This window comes from Protomyctophum bolini (assembly GCF_963924005.1).
Source record: "Protomyctophum bolini genome assembly, chromosome: 8".
Taxonomy (NCBI): Eukaryota; Metazoa; Chordata; class Actinopteri; order Myctophiformes; family Myctophidae; genus Protomyctophum; species Protomyctophum bolini.
In genome coordinates, this window is record NC_137869.1 from 32,180,745 (window position 1) to 32,192,769 (window position 12,025).

The 12,025-nt window shown below is 45.8% G+C and overlaps 1 protein-coding gene across 1 annotated transcript in view; it reads right to left on the reverse strand.

Annotated features, from left to right (window-relative positions):
- Positions 1–896: 896 nt before the first annotated feature.
- Positions 897–12,025, reverse strand: part of LOC308320412 (ephrin type-B receptor 1-like) — a gene marked incomplete at both ends in the record, with an annotated part of 36,190 nt that continues 25,061 nt past the window's right edge. The window contains 7 exon segments of the mRNA XM_080770794.1: positions 897–1,008; positions 1,499–1,660; positions 1,864–2,051; positions 6,772–6,921; positions 7,369–7,516; positions 7,656–7,723; positions 9,054–9,301. Coding sequence (XP_080626920.1) covers positions 897–1,008; positions 1,499–1,660; positions 1,864–2,051; positions 6,772–6,921; positions 7,369–7,516; positions 7,656–7,723; positions 9,054–9,301 — 1,076 coding nt within the window.

Consider the following 12,025-nt stretch of genomic DNA (forward strand, 5'->3'; position numbering starts at 1 on the left):
CTTTAAGCAGACTAATAATAACATGGCCTATTTTTGGTTTCCCAGTTCCTCCGCCATGTTTAAAAAAAATGGTTATAGCTTGTGTCTCTTTATTTGACTGACTGTTACTCTTCATTGAAGCAGTATCGACGGCTGCTTTCACATTAAAACTAGTAGGCCATGTCATCCATGAATCCAACATGGTCACGGTGGTAAGAGTGATGACAGACAGAACAGAAGCCCAGCATTCTTCTTGTAAACAATTGGCTCACCGTCACTCTTTTGTCCTTTGCTAAAGAACTGTTCTGAAGAAAGTTCTCCTCCACTGTTGTGTTGTATTTAGTTAATAATTGCTTCCCTGTAGTGTCTGCTGTGGGACAGTGCATAGGCCACAACGTGCCACAGCCATTACCAAAACTGATCTGTATATTTAGCCTAAAAGACAGGGATAGAACTTGAGTGTATTTTTGGTTTCGGTCCATGTCATTCAGTCTGCCACCGTTCTTCAGCAGCCATCGAGCATCCCTCGCAATGCAAATTTGTTTTAGAGTAATTCATTTGGGTGAATTTGAGACTGACTAAGTGTGCGCCGTTGTCACACACAAATAATTGCAGATCTACAAGCTGCGATGCCTGCGCAGTGGCGTGTTTTGAGATTGTGGATCAGCTCTTCTCAGTGCACGATACGATGAGTATCCGGGTATAAATCAGACATTGGTCAAATAAATCTGCGGTCGGCGGTTTGAGGTAACCTCCTCTTGGGAGGTGAGTATGCCTCTGTAGGAGGGTTAAACTGAACTGAGAAGGAGCCCTCTGTCTCTGATGTGGTTTAACAGAGACAGGGGACTTGGTAAGACTTTTCACGTTTTCACGTCCTCTTCATCACATCATGTACTGACAGATGCTGCTGTGGTTAGTTACACTGAGTCAGTGGGAGACTGGTCATCAATGTGGTTTTGCATTGACTGGACGCTGGTCAGGATTTTCTTCTGGTGTCCGGCCAGGGACACTCCGATCCTCTGAAGGTCCCTGGTGAAACATGCAAGAAAATGCAGATGAGCTTTTGGGGTCGATACAATATGGCATTCTTCTGTACTGGGAATACTATGGCTAGTGGCTAACCTATACCCATGTGCGAAAGAGAGGTCGCTTTGATCGGATTCAATACCGAATTCAGAAAAATACAAAGTAGGGATGCAACCGATACTGAACAATTCAGCTGATAGCCAATGCTGATGTACTCTATGCTTATCAACAACAGATAAATATCGGCTACTGCCATCGGTTAATGTCAGTTTTATTTGCTGATACCGATAACGACCGATGGCGATAACAGCAAATATTGGCCAATACCGATTTGTGGCCGATACATACAACAAGTTTAAGACATAAGCACAGGGACAATACATGCACCAATAGACCAATATATAGTGGGTGCAGCACTGCACCCTATAGATACTGTGTTATAGGATGATGCACAGACAGACAGACAGACAGACAGACAGACAGGTGGACCTACTCGGCAGTGAGTTCACTGATGAGGGGCAGAGAGGTGAACCCTAAGCCCAGGAAGGAGTCACGGTACTGGGTCATCTTCAGCGCGGCCAGCCAGTCTTCCACTGAACTCACCCTGCTTAGGTCTGGAGCTCCACGGTCCAACAAGGGATGGTTGTTGGTAGAACTGTACAGTGTGTGTGAGGGGGGGGGGGGGGGAGAAAAGAGTTGTCACTAACAGAGGTGAGCAAGCCACAGACATGTCTGTGATTATTTGCTTGTGAATTGTGCTCATGTATAACTTTGGTGATCGGTGTACCGTGTTGGTGATCTCTCTCTCTCTCTCTCTCTCTCTCTCTCTCTCTCTCTCTCTGTACTCACCCATCAGACATGTTGTTGAGGCCTGCTTTGAGAGATGCAGGGTTTCGCATCATCTTGTCTAGCATGCTGACGATGTCGGGGAACTTTGGCCTGGTGTTCCTGTCCTTCTGCCAGCAGTCTAGCATGAGCTGGTGTAGCACTAGTGGACAGTCCATTGGAGCTGGAAGCCTGAAGTCCTGTTCTATGGCATTTATTACCTGAGAGAGAGAGAGGGAGAGGGAGAGGAGAATGAGGCGACAGAGTTGTAATAATGAGATGACGTGAGATTTCAACAGAACTGCACAGTAAAATCCTCTGTGTTGACTACACTTGTACACTGACACTGCCGTAGTTACAAATTAACATTGACAATTTTGCTGTGTATACATTTTTTTAATGGTGCCTGGACCATTGCCATGGCCCAGGCCTGCTGTGTATCATTTTGAGTTAAAAGTTAGGGTCACAATTTAAACAGAGAAAAGATGAATAAAGATTTGTAACGGCCGCCTACCATCTTGTTTTGAAACACTTTTCCAAATAGCATAATTGAAATGATTTACCTTTGAATTTCACTTTGCGAAGACACGGTGGGTATAATTTTATTCATCACTGAGCTGCGCTGAGTGTTTCATTTGCATTTGGCTTTGTGCATTCATTAGGTCTACATCAATGCAGCTGAAAACTCGAGTGGAAACAGGAACCTGTATTCCAATGGATCCAATTTAGTTTTTATTTAGTCACAAGCTCTTGTTAATACGTTTCATTGGTTCAATATTAATACGTAATTGAACACATAACCACTTTCAATTTTACTTGATTTAATTGGCGTGTTATGAGCTTGCAGATTGGCTATTTTTGTAACTTTAGAGAGAAAATGTAGTATGGTGACCGTTTAATATATAGTAATAGTAATTAATTTACGGGGGTAGAAATATGGAGAGGTTTGTGCCTGACAGTGACGGTTTACTTTGCCATTCACAAGGTAAACAGAGATAACCCTGGAAAGCCTGCAGGTTAATTGACTCATTGCTTGTGCCACAAATGATTGACATTGCAGAATAGAACAGAATCCTAGAACATTATGTATATAAGCCTTTTGCCGTTTCCCATAACTACGGTCTGAAATAGTTTTAAACCCAGTGTCAAGGTTTCTTTGGTGACAATATTGCATCTCACAGCATTCCCTCTCTATCTCTTACTCTTCATCTCTCTCCCTCTCTCTTTCTCTGTGTGTGTCTCTCTCTTTCTCTCTCTCTCTCTCTTTCTCTTTCTCCCTCTCATATTTGAACAAAGCAATAACACCATAAAAAAAACGCATTCTAAACATTTTCTTCCCAACATCTCAAGTAAATTTTTTCATTTTAGTGCCCCCGTCAGCATACCTATAAAGCTTTAGCTAACAGTAAGCTGGCAGAGAGTGGCACGTCCACAAAGTGCTGTGCTAGGTGGATTCGTCTCCTCGCCATGTGAACTCTGGTTGACCCCCCACACACTTTTTATGGCTTTGTGCCGCATAATTTCTCTCTAAGCACCGCTTGTCAATCAAGACATACGTAGCCTCGGCAGCTTGTGTGGTGCGACATCACACGTCTCTTTCATGGTTAATTTATGTCGACCACAGCACCTGTAGTGATTCCTCTGACAATAGACTGGTCTTTGTTCCATGAAAGCATGTGTACGCTTGCATGTACTGTAGCATGTATTCTCGTGTGTGCCTGGCATGGCTGTGTGCGTGTGTATACTATGTGCGTCTGTGTGTGTGTACTAGATTATGTGTGGATGGGTTCATGCATAGTTAATGCTACAGCAGACCCATGCTGCGGAAGGCAGCCTCCACACACACACTTTCCTCCATCATTATATGCACCTTCTGCACCATCTTATGAAACAGGTGCACAAAAGTTTTTTTTCAGCTTGAGACTTTTTTTGTCTCATCTGGGATTAAAACGTATACAAATGCACTATGAATGAATCACTTACAGTATGCCACATTTCAACAATAACAGCCTCACACAACGCAATGTGTTTTGTTCTGAAAATGTTTGGAAAATAAATGTTGTTTTTTTATTTTTATGAAAGCTTGCCCATCCTTATACGAGGTCTTTGTCTCCTGCCACATTTAGAGAGGATCCGAGGTGGAGTTTGGGAAGGAGAGAGGTGGGGAGTTGGGGAAGGAGAGAGGTGGGGAGTTTGGGAAGGAGAGAGGTGGGGAGTTTGGGAAGGAGAGAGGTGGGGAGTTGGGGAAGGAGAGAGGTGGGGAGTTTGGGAAGGAGAGAGGTGGGGAGTTGGGGAAGGAGAGAGGTGGGGAGTTTGGGAAGGAGAGAGGTGGGGAGTTGGGGAAGGAGAGAGGTGGGGAGTTTGGGAAGGAGAGAGGTGGGGAGTTTGGGAAGGAGAGAGGTGGGGAGTTGGGGAAGGAGAGAGGTGGGGAGTTTGGGAAGGAGAGAGGTGGGGAGTTTGGGAAGGAGAGAGGTGGGGAGTTGGGGAAGGAGAGAGGTGGGGAGTTGGGGAAGGAGAGAGGTGGGGAGTTTGGGAAGGAGAGAGGTGGGGAGTTGGGGAAGGAGAGAGGTGGGGAGTTTGGGAAGGAGAGAGGTGGGGAGTTGGGGAAGGAGAGAGGTGGGGAGTTTGGGAAGGAGAGAGGTGGGGAGTTTGGGAAGGAGAGAGGTGGGGAGTTGGGGAAGGAGAGAGGTGGGGAGTTTGGGAAGGAGAGAGGTGGGGAGTTTGGGAAGGAGAGAGGTGGGGAGTTGGGGAAGGAGAGAGGTGGGGAGTTTGGGAAGGAGAGAGGTGGGGAGTTTGGGAAGGAGAGAGGTGGGGAGTTTGGGAAGGAGAGAGGTGGGGAGTTGGGGAAGGAGAGAGGTGGGGAGTTTGGGAAGGAGAGAGGTGGGGAGTTTGGGAAGGAGAGAGGTGGGGAGGTGGGGAAGGAGAGAGCTGGGGGCACGCCTTAAGGCCTATTCATAGTCTGGATTTTCTGTGGTGAGGTGACCACCGCTCCGGTGGTGAGCTGACCACCGGAGCTGAAAACGTTGAGCGGTGGTGAGTAAAAACAGAGAGAAGGGCTGGAGCGGTCGCGGTGGTTTGCTCTTCACCGCGGTTCGTGACGTCAAATTGTAGTTCGGTGGTCACCTAACCACCGAAAATCCAGACTATGTATGAGCCTTTAGTCTGACGTCCCGTAGTCCGACATACGTAGCCGGTTAAGACTCACCGTGGCTTACTGGCTTCCACGTGCAGTTAGGGTTAGAGCTAGGGATAGTAATGTCGGCCTATACGCCAGACTAACACTACACACCCAAAGAGAGGGAGTGTGTGTGTGCGCATCTGCTTTGTCTTTCCTTTCACAAATGCCAAATGTATTGGCTAACGGTTAGCCAATGCATTTGGCATTTGGGAACTGATTTCCTGAACATTCGCCCTCCCCCATAGCGTCAAAGCTTTTACAAACGAAGCAATTACTTTAATCAGTGCATAATTGTAATTTTCTCAGTTAGGAATGAAAATGTAATCAAAAAGAAAATGATTTAAGGCTTCAATCCAGCTTCAACTGAATTAAATACTAAGCTGAAAAAAATAAAAGTGGGGGAGGGATTTTCTTGTTTTTGTTTCACTTGGGGATTTACCAGATGCAGCATCCACACGTATCAGTCTGATTACTGGGGGATCAGATTGGTCTCAAAAGATGTCAAGGCCTGGCTAATTGCAGTTGGTGTTAAGTGACGAAAATAAATGTGGAATGAGTAACACATGAAAACACTAAGGGAGTGTGATAAATGAGAAAAGGAGGTTGCGCATCATCAATGGTTTTCAGTGGAGTGCTAAACCCAAATCCAGTATACATAAAAAAATAGGAATTTAAAAACATCCCAAAATGTAGCCCATCCAAAATTTTAATAAATGGTGGACAAAGTACTCACATTTCAATTTCTTTATATATGGCCCTATTTTAACCCATTTTGGGCGGGTTAAGGGAGTGTGATGTTGAAACACAATAATCACACTAGAGACACTGTTTACCTATACCAGGCAGGGACGTAGCTGACCACACTATAGAGACACTGTTTACCTACCAGGCAGGGACAGAGCTGACCATTTGGTTGCCCTACTCGTAGGATATTTGTGCTGCCCCCCCTCCCAACGAGAGCACCGTGTTTCCTCATGCAAATCGGCTATTTTTGCTGTTTGCAAGGACGCTCGTTATTACGCAGCGGAGACAATTGTTATTTTGAGGGTCGGCTTGGCACTTGGCGTGTTGCCCTACGCACAGTGCATATTGCGCGTATAGGTAGCGACGGCACTGATACCAGGGGGGTGCAGCGTCAGCTGCGGTGCCGTGTCATTAGACAATGGCTTATTATTCCATTGGTCCGACTCGTGCATTACTAACCCTATCCCTGACCGCACGTGAAGCCATGTACTGTAGTCGGAGTTATGGGCAGTCCCCGTCAGCTGCGGGGGTAAATACAGTTTGTATGACAAACATACAAACTCGGCGCATCGCGCTGTGAGCTTGTAGATGAGCTTGTAGATGAGCTATTTAGATTTTTTTTAAGATAGTTCTGGGGCTTTTTGCCTTTATTGATAGGTTGACAGGAAACGGGGAGAGAGATGGGGGGAAAGACAGGCAGCAAAGGCTGGATTACCAGCCTATAGGTGCCCGGACCGCTAAGCCGGCCCAGGCCTGATGAGATATTTAAAGTGTAGAGAAAACCCTAGTATTGAGCCCTGAGAGTCTGCAGTCAACCAAGTTTAGGGTTGAAGTGGTTTAAACATCAAGGCTGTTCTGAAACTATGTGGAAACCATGCTGTGACTGACAACAGAGGAAACACGCACACTCAGACACACACACACACACACACGCACACACACACACACACACACACACACACACACACACACACACACACACACACACACACACACACACGGTGCGTGCGGTGACGTACATCCTGGTTGCTCATGTCCCAGTAAGGCCTCTCTCCGTATGACATCACCTCCCAGGTGACGATGCCATAACTCCACACATCTGAGGCTGAAGTGAACTTCCTGTAGGCTATAGCCTCCGGAGCGGTCCACCTCACTGGGATCTTACCTCCCTGAGAGAGAGAGAGAGAGACACAGAGAGAGAGAGACAGAGAGAGAGAGAGAGAGAGAGAGAGAGAGAGAGAGAGAGAGAGAGAGAGACAGAGACAGAGAGAGACAGAGAGAGAGAGAGAGAGAGAGAGAAGACGGGTTACACTTACACTCTCTTGTCATATGGTAAATATCATCGCTGTTGGGGAGAAACCTACTGCAGGTCTATCTCCGTATTTCATGTTTTTTATGTTTTTTCATAAATGAATTCCTAATTGTGTGTGTGTGTGTGTGTGTGTGTGTGTACTGTACACGTACCAGTGAGCTGGTGTAGGTGGGGTCAGAGTGTGTGTGTGTGTGTGTGCACACGTACCAGTGAGCTGGTGTAGGTGGGGACAGAGTGTGTGTGTGTGTGTGTGTGTGTGTGTGTGTGTGTGTGTGTGTGTGTGTGTGTGTGTGCGCACACGTACCAGTGAGCTGGTGTAGGTGGGGTCAGAGTTGTCCTCCTCCAGATAGCGTGATAAGCCAAAGTCAGACACCTTGCACACCAGGTTACTGTTGACCAGGATGTTTCTAGCTGCCAGGTCTCGATGCACATAGCTCATCTCTGCCAGGTACCTGCAAGGAAACCCCAGCCGTATTGAGTGTGAGTGTGTGTGTGTGTGTGTGTGTGTGTGTGTGTGTGTGTGTGTGTGTGTGTGTGTGTGTGTGTGTGTGTGTGTGTGTGTGTGTGTGCATGTTGTGTTGTGTTGTATACCTCATGCCAGATGCAATACCCCTCAGCATCCCAACCAGCTGGATGACAGGGAACTGTCCGTCATTTTGCTGTAAAAAGATATGAGACACAGGATTAGTTTGATTGACATTTTTCATGCTTAATCACTACAGGAGAATACAACATTTTCAACTTGAACAAAATCTTTTGAGATGGGCAGTACATATCATTTTGGGGATCCTTGGCATGAAAAAGTTAGTCAAAAAAATAATAATAAAGCTTTTCAGACAACTGTTAGGATTTTGAAGACATTCCAAGCATTATTATACAGTATGGCCGTTTTTAGCACAAGGAGTGTTTTTCGTGCAAAAAAACGAAGAATGCTTGCAATGGATTCAAAATCATGAAACCACCAGTTTGACACATCACAAATTTTGAAATATTTTCCTTATATACAGTAGGTTAATGGTATGGTCACATATAAACTTATTTTAGCCCCATAAAAAAAGAACGATTTTCCTACTCCACGCTGCCGGACTACTAAATGTGAGTCACTAAAGGCCTGTATTCTCTTTGCCAAAACATTTGCCATTTTACTGTTCTACTGTGAGACTTCTGCACTAGACACGCTCCTATAAATACCCTCAATGTCACTACTGACACAGCCACATTGTATTGTGTGTGTGTGTGTGTGTGTGTGTGTGTGTGTGTGTGTGTCTGTGCATTTTTATTCGTGCCTCGTTGTAGAGCTGTGTGTGTGTGCGTTTGTTGTTGTGTATGTGCAATTTGCAGATCCAACCATGCCTTTGATGCTTCTATGGACTAATCCTCGGCAGGCAAAGCTCTCTTCTAGGTACTCACAAACAAACAAGTGCGCACGCACGCACACACACACACGCACGCACGCACGCACGCACGCACGCACACACACACACACACACACACACACACACACACACACACACACACACACACACACACATTGATCCTCTGGGTCTTGAGCATGCAGGATGGTCACACAAGGAAAGGAACAGCGCTGGGATCGATCCTAGTGTGTGTGTGTGTGTGTGTGTGTGTGTGTGTGTGTGTGTGTGTTGGCAGAGGATTTCTGAGTCAAAAGAGGTCATACTGTGAGACATGAACATCAAAGTGTTGCTTTTTCTGTCTCCCGACAGTTAAAGAGAAAGGAGGGCAGGATCAAAGAGATGGATGGACGGACGGACAGACAGACAGACAGACAGACAGACAGACAGACAGACAGACAGACAGACAGACAGACAGACAGACAGACAGACAGACAGACAGACAGACAGACAGACATTTAAAGAGACAAGAGATCATGCTTGTATTTCTCTTTCTATCCATCCATCTATTGTGTCAATATAAAATATATAGGTGTGTGTGTGTGTGTGTGTGTGTGTGTGTGTGTGTGAGACTCACCCTGAGGAATGAGTCCAGCGCACCGTTCTCCATGAACTCGGTGATGATCATTGTGGGCCGGCTCTTGGTGACCACGCCCTCCAGCCTGATGATGTTGGGCTGGTCAAACTGGCCCATGATGGACGCCTCGGACAGGAAGTCCCGCCTCTGCCTCTCGGAGTAGCCCACCTTCATGGTCTTGATGGCCACGGGCAGCTCCTTCTTCCCCACCAGCTTCAGGCGACCCTTGTACACCTCCCCGAACTCCCCTGAGAAGGCACAATGCATAAACTAGTGTATAGGGCTTCCCAAATGCATTAATGTCTCAGTGGGACCCAGATGTATTATTACATTCAGTTTTATTGGACGGCTGGCTGGCATCTCCCTTAGAGATAGGGTGAGAGAGAGAGATTCAGAGTAGAGTCGCTGCTTCTTCGCCTGGAAAGGAGCTAGCTTAGGTGGTTCGTGCATCTGGTTAGGATGCCTCTCGGGCGTGTATATTTTTGGAAATCTTTTGAAATGACAATAAAAAATTTTGTAGCAAATGAAAAAAAATCATTACCGATACATTTACTTGCAACCCTGAAATGGGCTTTCACAACAATTGTGTACCAAAGCTGCATTACACACCCATTACACGGCTCCAAATCAATACATATGTTTTGCGATGCTACAAGAGGACAGATTGTTATTTACAGCAACAGCTAGAAGAGAGGTTTTCCAGGGCAGGGAGAGTGATACAAATATACACGTTGTCATGTGGGAGCTGCCCAGTTGACCACAGTCTGGTCAACACTGGACAGACGCCTCCCTGGAGGAACAGGGAGTTCAGCGCCTTGTTCAAAGGCACTTTGATAGCAGCTGAAAGGAGAGCACCACTTTATTTATTTCCCCAACTACTTCTCTACATCTTATTGCCCAATTATTTTCACTTTTCGTGTTTCTTTCGTAAATTAACGCCCCACTTGATCATACTGCAAAAGCTTCAACAGTAGCAGATCCGCAATCTCGAAACACGCTTTGAGCTTGTCGATCTACCACTTTTGCTATTTTTGAATTTGAATCCTGAAAAGTAACATTTTTGGGTTTCCACCAGACAGTGACGAACGATATAGTGAAAAAGAAGATTGTGTCTGCTGGGCCAATTGTTCTCTCTGATGTCACTGGGTGGAAAATGACTGCAGCTTGGAAGTGCTGGCTCAATTCATGTGCCGTGTCCTCTTCCATCTCTCCTTTTGTTATTATTTAAATGACAATTCAGTTCGCCTCAAGTCAGATCAAAGGCCAGATCTCGACCCGTCTCTGTTCTCATGTCATGATCACACAAGTCAAGTTGCGATCAAGAAAGCATTGGATTTCTGTGAGTCCTCACCGCTTTGAGCATATTCAGTGCCTTGACCTTGAATTTACGTCCACAGTAGGAGACAGGGATATACATTTTGTCAAAATAAAAGCGCCCCATGCTGTGTGTGTGTGTGTGTGTGTGTGATATGTGTCACTTCAAAATAAAAGCTCTAGTTCCAGAGATAAAATGGGGGTATGTGAATAATGTATGAGAGATGGGAGTTGGATGACAGGCTGTGTCATTCGCTCCCACTCTGATCTCTGCTCCACATCTCACAGCTCATTAAAAACAACACGACAGAGACGGAGGGATGGCTGGATGGAAGGAATGAGCAGGAGAAGGGTGGATGGGTAAAGAGGCGGTGAGAGCCAGTGTTGCAAGTGTTTTGCAAGATAAATAATAAGCAAGCTAAAAGGAGCGACTAGGGCTACGGCTTTTTGAAAATAAGTGATCTACAAGCTCACACCGTGACACCACATAGATTGGCTATTTTCAATACAGTGAAAATACTGTACAGGTCTCAATTGTTCATAAATAATGTTTGTTTTGAGCGGATCCAGCCGGCTCCATTCACTGCCAGGTATTCATGGAACTTCCGGTGCGAGATTTGGCTCCCATGAAAGTGCCCAGTTACCTGACTTTCACAAGGAACCTTCTCTAAGCTTCCTTGTGACTAACCAGGACGTATATCCCCCATACAGCTGTTGTAACATGAAGAGAAAAATGAGGTCCCGCGATTGTGTTAAACAACATTAGGAATAAAGGCCAAATCAGCAACTACCCTTTAGAAATAAGCCCAAAACAATGCACCAAGTAGAAAGTACTCATTATGCAGAATGTCCCAGTTTTCAAATGTATACGCACCCATCATGCACCTGTAACCCTACCGCCTCGACTTGCGTGTAACGTGATCGGCCGTAGCCAATCGGAAGAAGGACACACAGGCGTCCAGTTCCTGTTTCTGCAGCGCCGTGGAATATAGGCTGCATCCGCGGCCAGTGATTGAACAGAACGCAGACGTTCTGGGATAATTGACTATGTCGGGGACGGTTACTATATTAGCGCTTCTGAAGAGAAATAGACTTTTTAGACGGAGGGAGTGAGTAATGGCGGATTTGAGAAACGGAAGCTGCAAAAGCTGGGTTGAAAAAGCAGAGGTAAAGTGAGTGACGTCAGAGCACAGAGAGAGAGAGAGAGAGAGAGATGCAAAATAATAACAGAAGAGACGGCAGAGAGGGAGGTTTTTATAAGCCCTTTGGGGATTTTTATCTCACCTGCACAATCACATTTTATCTTCACTTGCATTTGTGAGTTTTTAGCATTTTATATGCACAGACATGCTCTAAGTGGCAGAACCTCGCGGGGGTGATGGAGGTGGGTTTCTTTCAGTGCACAATCAGAGAGAGAGAGAGAGAGAGAGAGAGGTGAAGGTGATTGGTTACAGCAACAGAAAAGGATGGAATGGCAGAGACAGAGGGAGATAATAAACAGAGAGAATAGAATAGAGAGGTAGCTGCAGTATGAGAGGGAGGCTCTCATACTGCAGCAGGTGAGAGCTGCCATGGAGCTTTGAGTTGCCATGTATTGTAGGCCTTCATTTCAAATCTCGCATAGTATTTTTTATTTATTTTTGCAGAAAGTGTGTAGA